Source organism: Ursus maritimus, unplaced genomic scaffold, assembly GCF_017311325.1.
Source record: "Ursus maritimus isolate PB19 unplaced genomic scaffold, ASM1731132v1 scaffold_23, whole genome shotgun sequence".
NCBI classification, from domain to species: domain Eukaryota; kingdom Metazoa; phylum Chordata; class Mammalia; order Carnivora; family Ursidae; genus Ursus; species Ursus maritimus.
This window is the reverse complement of record NW_024424786.1, coordinates 43,498,325-43,514,318: the sequence shown is the minus strand read 5'-3', so window position 1 is coordinate 43,514,318 and position 15,994 is coordinate 43,498,325. Positions and strand designations below refer to the sequence as shown.

General features: G+C 53.6%; 1 protein-coding gene across 2 annotated transcripts in view; it reads left to right on the top strand.

Moving 5' to 3' along the window:
* LTO1 (LTO1 maturation factor of ABCE1) overlaps nt 1–15,994 on the top strand; it is a 104,309-nt gene that overhangs the window by 32,597 nt on the left and 55,718 nt on the right. Inside the window, exon 4 of one of the 2 annotated variants that reach the window (XM_040639587.1) lies at nt 9,021–9,284. The exons of the other annotated variant lie outside the window; for it this stretch is intronic. Coding sequence (XP_040495521.1) covers nt 9,021–9,129 — 109 coding nt within the window. The 3' untranslated portion in view covers nt 9,130–9,284. Of the gene's footprint in view, nt 1–9,020; nt 9,285–15,994 lie in introns of those variants that run through there. 2 annotated transcript variants of the gene reach the window in all.

Here is a 15,994-nt window from a genome sequence, read left to right as displayed (position 1 = left end):
GAGCTCAGAAGAGGAGCTGCAGCTTCTTACCGGTTTCTTCTCCTTTTCCTTATTATTCAGAAGCAGTGGGTGGCACAGCCCAATGCCCTGCACAGTTGGGAAGCCCAGTCTGGGAAGTGCTTAGCTGGTAGGAAAAGGCCCGATAAGCTGGCTACAGCTGTTTTTTGACAAGTCCTGAAGGGTCTTTTTCTGAAGATGAGTTCAAGGTAATAAAGAGTTGAGGACATCCGGGGATCCTGAGCCGCTGACCTTAACCAACAGGATATCTGCCTCTGCCCCTGGATCCCACTGGTGCCCACAGGACCCCGGCTCCGCCAAGGTCCCCCAGGCTGGGAGGGGTGAGAGGAATTCCAAACGCTGTCCAGATATTGCCATCTCTCGGAGTGGAGAGAGGGCTCACTTGCAATCATCGAAGTAGGGATGGGGGGGAGGGGGTGGAAAAGGCTACTGGGAACACAGCAGTACCAGCACCCACCCCCCCAGGTGAGACATGCCCATTTGCACAGAATCTGGGCTACTGCAGGGTTTGGAGAGCAAGCCTCCACTCATGGACCCATCCTCATTCCTCACTTCTCCTGCAAGTTACCCTGCCCCCGATCTTATCACTGTCGAAACAAACCCCAGGAACACACTTGGTGGGTGGGGAAACTGAGGCACTTTATCCAGGCTCACACTACTGGCAACCGTGATGTCCCATTGTCTCAGCCCTTAGGCCGTACCTTCCTCAGTGTTCATGGGCACTGTCAGAACCATTTCAGGGCCCTTTGAAGATGATAAGGATAATAATCTATTTTTTCAAGAATTCGTGCAAAACCAAGGCATTTTTTCCGGAAGTCAGGAAGTTTGCAGCCCTATTTGTGAAAGTGCCAAGAGTGTCACCTACAGACCTGCATCTTCCAGGAGCTGTGCGGTCTCGGGTAAATCTTTGTCTTCCTCTGTAAAATGGGGTATGACTTCACTCTTCCCAAGGCCACGGAGCAGAGTAATTAAGGTAATATGTGTGAAGCAGTTAGCAGCAGGGCCTGGTGTATGTCAAGGCCTGTTCAATGTATTCATTCATGTATTTGTTCTCGTGCAGAATGAAGGCCATGTGATGCACGGTGTATGTGGAATTGATTAAACACTTCAGTTTATATTCAGAAAGAGGATTTTTAAAAATGGCTTTCTGGTCTATAAACTTGCTTTTATTTGCTGACTTCTCCTGAGCTGTCTGTGGAGGTGAGATTTAAATCCTAGAATGTATTTTGAAATTAAAAAAAAAAAAGTTGAACCACATTAAGCTTCGCTTCTTCCTTCTCACCCTGGAAAAGCGGTAAAAAGGTTTATAAACTAAGTCCACTGGGGCGCCTGGGTGGCTCAGTCGGTTGAGCATCGGAATCTCGATTTTGGCTCAGGTCATGGTCTCAGGGTCCTAAAATCCGCAGCCCATCGGGCTCCACGCTGAGCATGGAGTCTGCTTGAGATTCTCCCTCTCCCTCTGCCCCTCCCCCTGCTCACGCACAGGTGCACGTGCACTCTATCTCCAAAAAAAAAAAAAAGGTAAGCACATGAATTAAGGGCACAAGTGTCAATGCAAGGATGAGGGACAGATATAAAAGTGGGGGGGGGGGGTTTCTGCTGCGTCCAAGAGGGCCGATACCCTACGGCTCTGCTCAGGTGTCTGGATAAACAGAGTTTGTGCCTGTCATCCCATCGCATAGAAGGAGCCACTCTCTACTCAAGGGGAAGGGGGGAGGCAGTCCCAAGTGAAACTGGCCGAAGGTGTGGGTCAGTGACACGGCTGCAAGCAGAGGCACGACTCTCAGGAAGCCATGGGGCTCACCGTGGGAGCCCGTGGCCGGGGCACAGCCTGGCCTCAGGGTCTTGCTGCAGTTAGGGGTGGGGAGGGTGGGGGGAGGCTGGCTTAAACGTTTAGCTATGACTGGAGCTTCGTGGGGAGAGAGGGCTCCTGGACCTGCCAGCCTGGTGGTGCAGTCCGTACCCCGCAGGCACTGATGAGGCGCGGGGCCGGCTCATGGGGGCGCCAGGGCAGCCATGTGACTTGGGAGCCAGTAGGGAGACCTGGAGAGGCTGAGAGGTTCAGGGAGGGGCTCCTAAGCCCTAGGGGGGTAGGCATTGGGATTAGGACCCCGAGCTGGGTCCTAAGTAAAGAACTCAGTTTTACATCCAGCCCCGACTGGCCGCAAAAGATTTACTAATTCCAAAGAGAAGGGGTGAGGCGGGGTGGGCCAGCCGAATGCTCACCCTCCACCTGGAGCCTCAACCCTTCCTCAGCCCTGACAAGACCCCTACGACAAAGGACCACACGAGGGAGGGGGGCCTAAAATGACAGACATTTATTGTGGAGGTCAGAGTCCAAAATGAAGATGCAGGGCCTTGCTCCCTCCGGAGGGGCTAGGGGAGGACCCTCCCTGCTCCTCCAGCTTCTGGGGGCTCTGGGCTCCCTGGGCTGCTGGACGCACCCCTCCAGCCTCTGCCTCTGCCCTCACGTGGCCGCTCCGCTCTGTGTGCTCTCTTCTTCTGTCTCTTACAAGGACACTTGCTATCGGGTTTAGGGCCCAGACGGGTAACCTAAGATGATTTCATCTCAAGATCCTTCACTTGATTACATCTGCAAGGACCTTTTCTTCCAAATAAGGTCAAATTCACAGGCTCTGGTGGTTAGGAGGTGGACATAGCTTTTTGGAGGACACTGTCCAGCCCACTAGGGCTTGGGAGAGGGAGAAACTTGGGATGTGCCTCGTAGCAGCAAATCCCTGTGTTTGGTTTGAGTCAGGCCTTATGAGCTGTTTAGGGGCAGGGAGACAGGCCCCAAACATGAGTGAGTTACGGTGTCTGTCCTTCAGAGGCTTCCTATGGGCACCTGAGAGATAATGCCTGGACAGCTGGTTTTACGCAGGAGTTCATGGCCGAACGGGCAGGTGCCTTCTGCAAGCTACTGTCGTCCTTGTCTTGCTCACTCCGCTCCGGAGGTAGACGCGTAGAAGTCCCGAGCAGTCTGATTGCCATTAGCTTTCTGATGGGGGTGAAGAGAAAGGCTTCACCCAAGAATGAGGAGGGTAGAGAATGAACAGGCAAAGAGGGAGGAGAGAATGTTCTAGATGTTGGAACAGCACAAGACAAAACCCTGAAGGGAGACAGTGCAGGGTGTACACTTCCCTCAAAATCGAAGAGTCTGAACTCTGCCAGGGTTTCACTAGTGCCAAAGCAAAGGGGTGGAGAGTGTGGGCTCCAGAAGCAGCCCTTCCTAGTCCCGGCTCCCCAAGGCCCATGCGTGGGACCTCCCCCTCTCTGAGCCTCCGTTCCCTCACCTGTAAAACCCATCATCATTAGCAAAGACCCACCCTGAATCCCACACCCCGAGGACTCATGAGTGGGGGTGAAGCACACCTCCTTCATTAGGTCCCAACCAACTCCCCCTCCCATTTATTTTAAAAATCAAAGGCTTATATGAGCAGGGTTGATATTCCTCCAGCCAAAGGGGAAATTGTATGTGAAGTTTTCCTTTCGTTGCCCTGTCCTGGGCAGGCATCCTTCCCTCTGTCCTCTGTGCTTTTGGAGTTGTCGAAAAGCAACAGGTCTCGAATCCCCTTGTGGCTTGTCCGGTGAGCGCCACAACTGTAAGGGGGAGGCCCCCAAGGGAGGGTGGGGGGCCCCTGGAAGAGGAATCCCCCCTTCCCGGGCCTCACCCACCCCTGCCCCTGCCCTTGGGTTACTGGCCAGCGAGGCCCAGCCCAGATTCCCTGCCCCCAGTGAATTCGCACACGAGTTTCAAGGTCATAGAAAGAGGCTGTTTGGAAAGAAGAGATGAGAGGTGAGGATGGAGGCAGGAGGGTAAGAAGAGGAGGGGCAGGTGGGGAAGTGTGGCGCCGCACCTGGGAAGCAGCCCCTCTTCTCCTGCCCAGGCTGAGCCCAGAGCCGGGAACGGTGCCCGGTACAGGGGACGGCAGGGCCGTGACAGATGCTGACTGAGTGCTCCCACCCGTGCCTTCCCAGCCACTCTGGGGACAGTCTCTTTATCCCCATTTTACAGATGGGAAAGTGGGGCCAGTAGGGTCCTGTGGCCATGGTGGAGCTGGGATGCCTGCTGGCTCACTCTAAAATTGGGGGGGGGGTGGAGGGAAGAGGCGAGTGACGAAGCACCTGGATATTGCAAGGTTCACTCTTCACACAACGCCTTTATTGAGATATAATTGACATCGCATGAAGCTTACCATTTGGGGCAGACGAGCCAGTGGTTTTAGTGTATTCCCAGAGTTGTGCAACCATCACCAAGATCTAACTGTAGGACATTTTCCTCACCCCCAAACGAAGCCCCGTGCCCGCTGGCAGTCAGGCGGTTCTCCTTCTCCCCTTCCTCTGTCGGAATCGCACTGTTGTGAGCGGTCTTGAGCGAGTTCATGTGGACGCGTTCCCACGTCCCCTGCGTCGCCGGGCCCATCCCGAGTGCACTCCAGCTGCGGGGAGCACCTTGGGGCTTTAGCTCTCTGGGACCCAGGAGACCTGGGACAGACCTGGACGCTTTCGGAGAGATTCTCTCAGCCGTTTCCCGCCTTCCGACTCGCCCTCGTCCGTCCTTCGGTCTTTCCTCCTATTCCTTCTGCAGGGAGCTCATCAAGTCTGGACCCACAGGCACTTACAGGGGAAGATTTTTTGCTGTGACGTAAGAATCTCCGTAGGAGCAGCACGTGGCCCAAGGAGCCGTGTGAAGGTCAGGGCTCCATGAAGACCGAGAGGAGGGTGGGCATTACCAGCAACCCTGGCAACCACGTCTGTGGGGTCTCAGCTCTGACTCCCACCGACTCAACCTACCTTTAGCGCCCCAGACCTAACTCAGGGGCTCACGGAGAAAATAATCTTAGCCATGCGTCCAGACGCTTTTCCCTTCTCTGTCCCCGCAGGAACCCCAGGGCAGCTGACTCACCCTAGGACAGAGCGCTCGTGACCGCACACCCTCTGTGGTTAGGGGGTTGGGGGTGTGTTGGTCCTGTCGGCCCCCTGATGTGTGTCCTGCACCCCAGCCGCGGGCTGGCCTGCCCCATGGCAGACAATAAGAGCTGGCCCCATGACATCAGAAAGCTCAGTGGGGCTAGGAGCCCAATCTCCTCCCTTCCCTCCAGCGTCCCTTACTCCACTCGGGGACCTGAGTCTCGTCTTTTGTCAAGGGGGGCAGCTGGAGAAGGTGGTCCCTCCCAGGGCCAGTAGAGGCTTAGAGCGAACCTGCCATGTGCCTGTGTCTTCCCCGTTCCCGGGGCTTCTGCTCAGAACAGGCACCATCCCTGCTCCCAAGGAGCCTGCCTTCCAGCCGGACACATGGGCATGACCCTGGGCCCCCAGCGCGGAGTATTACAACAGGGCAGTGGCCGGTGCCGGGGAGCAGGAGCTCCCCCCTCCCCGGAACACGGCCCAGGCTGTTGACAGGTGTATTAGTTATCTACTGCTGCGCAAGGAACGAATGCGACACAGGAGAAGCTTGGTCTCTGGAGTGGGGTGGGGGTGGGGGGCCAGGAGGCTGCAGGGAGTTGTCAGCGGGGCTGCCTTCATGGGCAGGCGGGAGAGTCCGCCTCAGGCCTGGTGCTCACACACAGATAGCTGCTCTCGTCGGCCCCAGCCCGGCCGGCCGCAGAAGGGAGAGCGCATCTCATTTTCGGGTGTATCCGGCGGTTACTGTGTGCCCCTCGTCCTGCTGGCAACCCATTTGCCCCGCGTCTTAGGAGGCAGAGTCTGGGCCTCTCCTGCTCCTCGGTGGTCACCACGCAGTGCCGTGAAGGCCTGGCCTTGCGTTTCCAAGCAGTGTCTCCTCGGGGGCCCAGGAAGCTCTACCCAAAACCCCAGCCTTCCACTGCTTCATCTGCTAGAAGAGAGGTCCTGTGAGGATCGAGGCCATGACTTGGGGGGCTGGGGCCAGTGGCCGAAAGAGTCCCCTGAGGATTCATGTGGCCCTTGGGAGACACGTGTGTTGCTTGATTCAGCCGTTACTGCTGTCAGAGCCATAAGGATGCCTCGATGGGAGGCAGGCCTAGAGAGCGCCCCAGCCCTGGACCAGCGGCGGCGTTGTCTAGATGGAATCCCGTGGGAGAGGTCCTCGGAGAGGAGGTCATGTGGCAGGTACCACCGTGGGGTCCTCTGATGTTCATTTCCTTCCCGTAGACACAGAATTTTTAAGGGCAGTCGCTACTCAGCCAACGACACTTCCCGGCCTCCCCCCCGCACCTGGGTGTGGCCGAGTGACCAAGTCCCAGCCAGGGGGCTGTGGGTGGAAGTGATGAGGGAAACATCTGGGTCGTGGCCTTAAGACGCAGGGGCACGTGGCAGAGTTGCGGGCTGTGAGGTTGACGTACGAAGGTCGGTTGCTTTTCTATATTCCAGCAAGGAACAAGTGGAATTGGACATTAAAAACACAATCCCACTTACCTTAGCACCCCCGAAAGTGAAATACTTAGGGTAGGTCTAATACGAGATCTACATGGCGAAAAGTCCCGAACTCTGAATCGTGAAATCAGAGAACAAACCAAATAAGCAGAGATTCACGTCCACGCACGGGGAGCCACTGTGTGGTCCCGATGTTGGCTCTCCCCAGTGTGGCCTGCAGAGCCAGTGCAGTGACAGTCCGAGTCCCAGAGACTGATTTTGTGGACGTTGACCAGCTGATTCTGTAATTCGTGTGGAGGCAAAGGACCCGTCATCGCCAACACAATGCTGAAGGAGAACCAAGCTGGGAGACAGACGTCACTCGAGGTGTAGCTTTCCTATAAAGTCACCTCCACCTCGTAGAGCAGAGCCCCGTTACTCTAATGGTCCCCGGGCTCTGTGCCTGACTGCTCCCTCTGCCCGCCCGCCTCGCCTGACACACGGGAGGGCTCTCCCTCCTGATGCCACTCTGCGCTCAGGGGCCCTCTGTGGCTCCCCAAGGCCTCCTGAAGACGTTCTACAGTCACCAGCCCCGCACTACAAGACCATGTGCCTGAGTCAGCTTCCCCCTGACCTCCCACTCATCCCCGTAAAATAGCCACTCCCGTCGTTAACGCCCACCGCTCCCCTATTTCTGCCCTTGACCTTCAGCTGCCCTGTGCAATGGTGTCCCCTGCCCCCAGGTGCATTGTACCTTGGCCTTCAAAGCAAGACACAATCAGTGCGGACTCTGAAGGGCCTGCTCTGTGTTCAGCTGCACCGACCGGCTCCCGCTGCGCGCCTCTCACTCGGCTGGTTGCTTTGTGCAGGAGTTCTGTCCTACGGAGTGACCACCCTGTTGCCTTCCACCACATCCCAGCCTTCCCAGGAGCTCATGGATGGGAGAGACCCCCCGTGGCTGGCCTCCCAGGGAAGACCTCTCTCAGGAGTCTTCGGAGTTTGGGAAACCAGCTCTGAGCTCTGACACAGAGGTGGGCTGCAGGGCAGGGATGGGGAGGGGGGTCCTGTCTGCAGAGGCAGCTCTAGGAAGTCAGAAAAGCACAGAGGCTCCTCTTGCCGAGGGGCCCCACACAGGAGCACTGGGGCCGCAGGAGAGCCCCCTCGCAGTGCCCGCCAGCCTCGGGTGCAGGCAGAGCCGGCCCCTGGCCAGGGCTCTCAGCGTGGGTATTTGTTGTTGTAGACTCGGGCTTTCGATGCACAAAACCCCCTCCAAAGAATACAGAGAGGAAAATTACAGGGAGACTGCCCAGGAACTCTGCAAAATTGGGAAAATGAGCGTGCTCCCCGTAGCAGAGCACGTTGGCCCATCCCCTCGACCCTGATTAAGGGGCACTGGTGTTTGTGGGGGCGTTCAGCAAGAGGCCTTTGATGGGGAGACAATTTTGTGGCTTCGGCCTGTAATTTGGATTCGCGGGCTCAGGCACCGTTAATGTGATAAACTTGCAAACCTCCGACTGCGACCCGCACAGACAGCCATCCATCCCGGAGCAGGGCAAACGCTCTGGCCCGGAGGCCGCGCACCGCCCCCGGGGCTGGGCCCTTCCATGGCTGGCTTTGAAAATCTGGAAATACAAGTCATTGGTCTCGTGTACCACTTAGTTCTGAACGCACACTGCTGTCGACTCTCATTTTTGCTAGACATTGGTGTTTGAGATTATCTGCGTCCTGGGCAGGACGAGAACCCTCCCCTCTCTACCCTACCCTGGGGTCCGGCGCGTTGTAGGGGCTCCGCACAGATACGTTGGACCAAGGAATGAAGGAATCAGCCAAGCTGAGGGTGAAAAAGATCTGTTTTTGGCTTGAAGAGAGAGTGGTGCCTGCAGGCCAGTCCAGGTCAGGCATTGGCCCAAGAGATCTCCCTGATGGTCAGGGTCATTTGAATGTCACTGGGAACACATGGACTCTTTCTGGCTTCAGTGTGTTTCTCTTGCTTCCCCAATCACCAAGGTCAGGCTGCTGAGAGAGAGAAAGAGAGAGAGAGAGTGTGTGTGCTAAATGTTGGGGGGGGGGGATTGGGAGGAAGGAGGAAACGGTTGGGGAGGGAGAGAGAGGAGGGTGGGAGTGGGGTGGAGGAATCAATATCCGGCTGTGGGTCCCCACCCTCTCTTTGTCCCTGCAGGGTCCCCTGGGCCTGCATTCACCACCGTTGCCCTCGAGAACGTCCCTCATCCGTTGGCATCTGTCTAGTCTCTGATGCTCTGGTTTTACACCTGTGTTTCTCTGGTTCAGCTCCCCTCACCCTACAATGGGACCAATGTGGGGGGTGAATTCCCTACTCCCTTCCATTGGCCTGGGAGAAGATCAAAAATTTGTAAGCAGGAACACTTCCTAGGAAACAGAAGGCAAAGAAGCCCACAACACAGGAGACTGAAAAAGACATGAATGAGTTTATTTGGTGCAAGTTTCTGGTCCCGACTCACAGTCAGATCTAATCAGGGGTTGGTCGGTTAGCTGAGCTGACACCATCGTTGGGGAACCAGGCTCTGCCTCTTCCCCTTCCTAAAGGTTAACAAAGATACCCGAACATCCAGTGCTAAGTATGCTTTCCGGTTTGACTTTGGCAGGCCATGTGATTTTTGATAACATCTCTGGTTTTCCCAATTAAACAGGGACCCTGAGCAACGGCAACGGGGAAACTGGGCTCCTGTGAACGACCACAGCACTCTCTCCTGCTCAACTCTGCACAATGACTTTAAGAAGTGGAAAAAGCCTGCTTAGCTACCCGCCCAATGAGAGAGGACTTAGCTTCAAAGCATTCTTACTAAATACAGCTGAATGCTGGGGTCAGTTCAGGTGGTTTCAAAGTTTTGCTCTCATAAATAACGTCTTTATACAAAAACACTTCTCTTATTCTCTGCTTCCCAGCAGCTTTGTGTTCCGTAAGAGGTCAATAGTTATCATAAAAGGATTCTGAGGTCAAATCCATCGGGTAAAGGCTACTTGCTCTTAGAGATATGCAATGCACATTGCACGTAAAGGCACTGAGAAGTCCTGCAGTACAGAGCCACGCTTGCTTGTGACCAGAACACTCTTTTTATGTCACATCGTGGGGCAGGTTTCCAAAAAGTTTACTTGGGAAACACTATCTCGGATCATATTTTTGAAAGTCATATAAAAGAGTACAAATAGCTTGTCTTTTCTCCTCAGTAGGAGAAAAAGGGCAGTCAGAGGACTTGTCAGACAGAAGCAGATTACAGCAGGCACCGCCAGCGTGTGGAGGGGCACTGTTTTCCCACCACTCCCCCACACAGGGTCCCACCACTTTGTTTCTTTTTGGCTGGATTCAGAGCCCAAATAATGATGCTTGCATATTGTTTGGTGTTTTCTTTTCTTTCTTTTTTTTTTTTTTTTAAGATTTTATTTATTTATTTGATGGAGAGAGACAGCCAGTGAGAGAGGGAACACAAGCAGGGGGAGTGGGAGAGGAAGAAGCAGGCTCCTGGCGGAGGAGCCCGATGTGGGACTCAATCCCGGAACGCCGGGATCACGCCCTGAGCCGAAGGCAGACGGTTAACGACTGCGCTACCCAGGCGCCCCTGTTTGGTGTTTTCTTTTTTTAATTGCTAGCGATAAGGTTTGCATTTTCCCGTGTGCCTATTTGTTTTCTGAATTTTCTGGTGTAGACATTGTACTTTCTTTTTCTCTGATCGCTTGTAAAGTTGAAGCTGGATATAGCGATGATTCCTTCATAGACCTGGAGAGTTAACCATCTTTATTTGTGTTTATTACTTACTTTCTACAGGCTGTTGCTCTTTTTGCATTTTATTACCCATATGATTATGTAAGAAGTTAATTTTTTTTTTTTTACATATTCAAGCCTCTCCATCTTATCTCCAATGAGATGCTTCCCCCGCTTTTTTTGGTCAGAATTTGTCTCCTTTGCATTTGTCTCCTATTCTGTTTTCCTCTAGCTTGTCAAAGTGAATCTGAAAAAATGAAACATGTGTTTTCCCAACATACAAGTAATACATGTTTCTAATGGAAAATAAAATAAGAAAAAATTAGGAACAAAAAAAACCCCACCTGCAATCTCACCATCCAGATCCATTGGTAATACTTTTTGTAGCTCTTTCCAGACTTTCCTCGGCATTTACATACACATTTACGAATCTTTCGAACTTTAAGTTCTTCAAGCAAGCACACCCGTGTGCGTGCACACACCCTTCTCCCTCTGTGGTCCTTTCTTCTGACTGCTTCAAGAGGAATTTTGGAATTTCAAGGGAAATTTTAGAATTTCACCGTGAATTTATCATATTCCTAAAAGTATCGGTAGGAAAATCTCTGGGCTTTCCTCCATCTGATGGTGTGCAGGGAAACTGGCTTTTAGGGAAAAGAAGCCCCGATTTGTGGCTTTTGCTGATCTCTGTGGTGCGGGTACGCCACGGGGCAGAGCTCAAGCGCTGCATGACCTCACCAACGGCTTGTGAATTTCCTGGATTTTTAGCCATCAGTTCCCACATGTCGGCGGGACCCCCTCGTCTCCGTTACCACGCTTCTGCTTCCCACCAGGACCACCATAAAGTTCTGCTTTTCGTTTTCCTGTTTTCCTCTTATTAGGGTCCTATCATGGCCTTTGAATAAGCGTTTTGTGTTCCCCAAGTAAATGGATACTCAATTATTTGATTTTTTTTATAATACTATTTTTTTATTATATTGTGTTAGTCACCATACAGTACATCCCTGGTTTCTGATGTAAAGTTCGATGATTCATCAGTTGCGTATAACACCCAGTGCACCATGCAATACGTGCCCTCCTTACTACCCATCACCAGTCCATCCCATTCCCCACCCCCTCCCCTCTGAGGCCTCAGTTTGTTTCTCTCAATTATTTGATTTTTAATTGCTCTTGAAATCTTTTATGTTACACGAGTATTCTAGCTGTGTGAGACACAGCTGACACAGTCTTTAATGTACAATATCTTTCAGAATTAATTTACTAGCACTTTTGATGGCTTTCCTAGGTTTCTACTCGTGGCTCCAACAAAACTGACATTTTTATGCCTTCTTTTCCTATATTTAAAATGTTCATTCTTTTTCTTATTAGCTCTCGCCAACATTTCTGGTTTTACATTAAAATAGGGTTGGTCCCTGGATGGGGCACACCTCAAGATGATTTCGATTTTCGCTGCCAGTGAATGATTAATTCAGGAATACTGGCTTTTGGTTTTGAAATTCACAACTGTCATCATGTTTAGAATAAAACCTGTCACAGGGATTTTGAAATGGTGAATGTTTTTCAAATGCCCCCTTGACATCTATTGAGATAATTAAATGACCTTTTACTGTGTCTCACGCTAATATGATAGATGGTTTTCCCGCTTTATTGCCAGTCGGTCTAGAGATAAACCCTGCTTACTTGCTGGGGACACTTTTTTAAGTGCTGAGTGTTTCTGCTTGTGTTTGAAATTTTTTTAAATAAAAATGTTTAGGGGTGGGGGATGGGCAAAATAGGAGAGGGGGACTAAGAGGTACAAAATTCCAGTTAAAAAACAAGTAAGTCACAGACCTGTAAAGTACAGCATAAGGAATACAGCCAGTGATGTCGCAGATAACGCTGTGTGGTGCCAGGAGGTGCCCACGTGTGCCGCGGCGAGCGTCTGGTGATGCGTGTAAGGGTCGAATCACTCTGTTGTGCACCTGAAAGTAAATACTGTTGTATGTCAGATTCGGTTTAGGAATAAAATAAAACAGGGGCACCTGGGTGGCTCAATTGGTGAAGCGCCTGCCTTCGGCTCAGGTCGTGATCCCAGGGTCCCGAGATCGAGTCTGGCACCAGGCTCCCTGCTCAGCGGGGAGGCTGCTTCTCCGTCTCCCTCTCCTCCCTCTGTGCTGGCTCGTGTTCTACCTCTCTTTCTCTCTCAAATACATAAATATATAGATGAAGTTAAAAACAAAAATAAAATAGGGGCGCCTGGGTGGCACAGCGGTCTACTTGTGTTCCCTCTCTCCCTGGCTGTCTCTATCCTGTCAAATAAATTTAAAAAATCTTAAAAAAAAAAAAACAAAAAAAATAAAATAAGCGTTTTGTTTAGGAATGACTTTTGACGCCGGCTCCCCTCTTGTTAACTTCTTGTGCCACCGCGGCGTGCCCCGCTGAGACCTGGCCTCCGTATGCTGCTGTCCGCTAAACCCCAGGCTGCGCGGGCTCTAGTGGGTGTTCCTACTTGCGTTTGGATTTCTGAGTCTCTGTTTTGTGATTGACGCTGGTCTACACACTTTCATTCGACCTGGAACTGTGGTGTGGTCCCCCTACAGCGTGCCCCATTTTCATGTGTTTTTACAGTAGTTTATGGAATGGAAGAATTACTTATTCCTGGAAGGATATGATCTTCCCTGATTCAGACAGGCGGGTAAACATAGGTGGAAGTAAGCCGTTGTGATAATAATCTGGGTTCTTGCTGTTCTAGAAGAGTCTGGGAATGAGAGCCATCTTTCCCTTCCCTGTCTCTCCTTCCAGAGGGCTTGTAAGTCCTGGAGGCGGGGACACCGGGGCTCCTCTGCACCCCAGTCCAGGCCTCGTTCCCTCTGGTTTTAGGAAAAGGTTGAGGTGGCTCAAGCGTGGGTTAGGCTCAGGTCGGCACCAGGCGGCTGGACCTGGTCGGCAAGGCGGGGGCTTTATTTAAGGGGGGGCATTCTGAGAGTGGAGACGACCCTTGCCCTGTCCCCCTGCAGCACCCAGGAAAGTGGCCTTTGACAGGGAGGCACCTGAGGGCCGGGGTCAAGGATGCACAAGGGGGTTGGGGGTGGGACTTGGGTTGTCCACACCTGGCATGGCAGGAAGGAGCTCCCCCTCAAATGGCCAGCGAGGGCAGCTCACAGGTCACCCAGATGGCCTGATGACCAGCGGCCCTTCCCCCACCCCAGAATCGTGTAACCCAACCACCGCAGGTGGACCTGTCCAGCTGGGACTTGGCCCGAGACCCCCACATTCATGGATGGTGCAGCCATTGGATATCTGCCCGGGTCCCCAGCCCACGTTGCAGACCTAACATTTCTGAGACGTCTCCAACATGTCCAGGCTCCTGACACCCCCCCCACACCTGTAGCCTCCCCATCAGGACGGGTCCGAATTCCATCCCTCCAGTTCAAGCAAAAACCTTGCTGTCCACCTAGACCTGTGTTTCCACTCACCCCCGTGCCCAGTCCATCAGCAAGGCCTTTCAGCTCTGCCGTCCGAATGTGTCGAGACACCGGCGACGCCCCACCTCCCCTGCTGTTCCCCCGCCCGAGCTGCCGTGGCCTCTGGCGTGGATCGTGGCAATGCCCTCCTGCAGGACTCCTCCATCCCTGCGTGAGGCTGCGTCCTACTGCACAAACAAAATCTCCAGCCTCAGTGTCAGAGACAACACAGGCTTCTTGTTCATTCTCATAGAGCGGGTCAGCAAGGGGCTTGGCCCAAGGCAGTCCCAGGGGACCGGGCACCACCGTCCCAGGCCAGGCAGGTCACGAGGGGCCACGAGGGCGGGAACGTACCTGGCGAGGGGCCACGAGGGGGCATGTACCTGGCGAAGCATGCTCTGGCTTTGGAAGTGTCCGCTCAGCAGGGATGCTGACATTTCACTCGCCTTAGGTGGGGAGACACTGCAGTCCTATCACGTGCCTGGAAGGGGACAGAGCTGGAACATTTGTGGCTGGTTCCAATCCCCCTGCAGCCTCTCCAGACAGTTCCCCATGTCACTCCAAGAAAAGCCAAAATCCCTCCAATGGCCCCAGGTCCTGCCCCACTGCACCTTTCACACCCGCTCTGTCCTTCCCCACTATGATTTCCTGTGGCCCTGCTGGCCTCCCGGCTGGTCCCCCAACACGTCAGACATGCTCCTGCCTCAGGGCCTTTGCACTGCTGCTTCCCTGAGCTATCGGCACATCTGGCTCTCTCACAGGCTTGAACTCCTCAGATGCGATGCTCTCAGGGCAGCCTGCCCTGCCCACCCAGTACTTCCCTTCCGCCGAGCGTGCAGCACCCCAGCCATTTGCTTTTCTCTAGTATGTATTGCCTTAAAAAAAAAAAAAAGATTTTATTTATTTATTTGACAGAGGGAGATAGAGAGCACAAGCAGGCCGAGTGGCAGGCAGAGGAAGAGGGAGAGGGAGAAGCAGGTTCCCCACTGAGCAAGGAGCCCGATGCGGGGCTGGATCCTAGGACCCTGGGACCATGACCTGAGCTGAAGGCAGACGCTTCACCGATGGAGCCCCCCAGGCGCCCCTGCGTGTTGCCTTTTGACCTGCTCTGCAATTCCCTTCTTTATGGTATTCGCATGGACGTGAGCTCTGCGGGGCAGGACCCGGGTATGTTCGGACCCGTCTCATCCACCGCTGGGTCCTGGAGCCGGGCCTGGCTCAGGGGAGCCGACCTCTGCCTGCTCGCTGGGTGGACGGTTGCACTGAGCACGGCTGCCTGGGTGTTTCACTGTTACGTTGGACATGTGTCTTCAAGAACGACCCTGCCTGCAGTACGATTCTTGAAACGGAATGTCTCGCCTCTGCAGATTCAAAGTTAGACCTAATTCAGTTTGGAAAGAACACGTGGCCCAGGAAGGATGGCGGGGGAGCAGCTGGGCAGTTCCGAGGGCCAGGCGTCAGGAGAGCAGGGAGAGCTGGGCGGGGCCCCCGGAGAGCCCTGGGCTGGGCTTTAATGAGCCTGCTGGTCATCAGGTCGGGGGAGATTTTCAAGAGTCCACTGGCTGGCCGCCTTCTTGCGTGTGCTCCGATGGCGGAGAGAGTGAACGAGCTCAGGTCTGCCTCCCACGGGGGCACAAATCCCGGTGGGGGGCCCACCCTCATGACCTCATCTGACCCTGAGCATCTCCCCAAAAGCCAGCTCCAGATACTGCACATGGGGGGATGGGTTTCAACACACTGGTTTTGGGGGGACACAAACATTCAGTCCACAGCAATCCACCTGGGCTCCCATGGCCCCTGGTCCCCGCGAGTTCCTTCTCACCCTCTGTCTCCGTGCTGGGTCAGGGACGGGGAGGGAGGCAGACGGGCCGCCGAGGGGTCACAAGGGCCGCAGCCGTAGGTCTTCTACCAACACCTCCCGGGCCCCTCGGGGATCTGAGTGTCGTCCAGCGGCTGCTGCAGATCGGCATCGCGGCGTCTTAGGATCGCCCAGCCGCCCTCTGGGAAACCGGCCGCCCCATCTGTACATCGGGAGGTGGGGCCCCCCTGGGCGCAGGGCAAAACCATGGTTCAGGAACCGAAAATAATGTGGTTAACAGTAATTTAGAAGGCTTTTCACGGAGCAAGATTTAAAACAAGGCGGGGGGGGGGGATGAAAAAGAAAAAAAAAAAAACCCAGCTTGTAAAAATACATTTTAAAAACTTCAGTGGAAGTCATTGCTTTAAAACACTACCGTCGTTTCTAACTAAATTCAGTAAAAAACTTTATTAACTTAATTATTTCCCCCCGGTCCTGTTTTTGCACTCAATAAAAATATCTCAACAACTTTTTCAAAGGGTCGCGAATCAAGCCTTTTATCCTTACGGAGCAAATTCCACCTGCCAATTTGCAAATGGGCTTGTTTTGGTCAATAGACCACAGCGTTCGCTGCTCGGCGAAGTTTCCACTGGTAGCCGGTCCAGG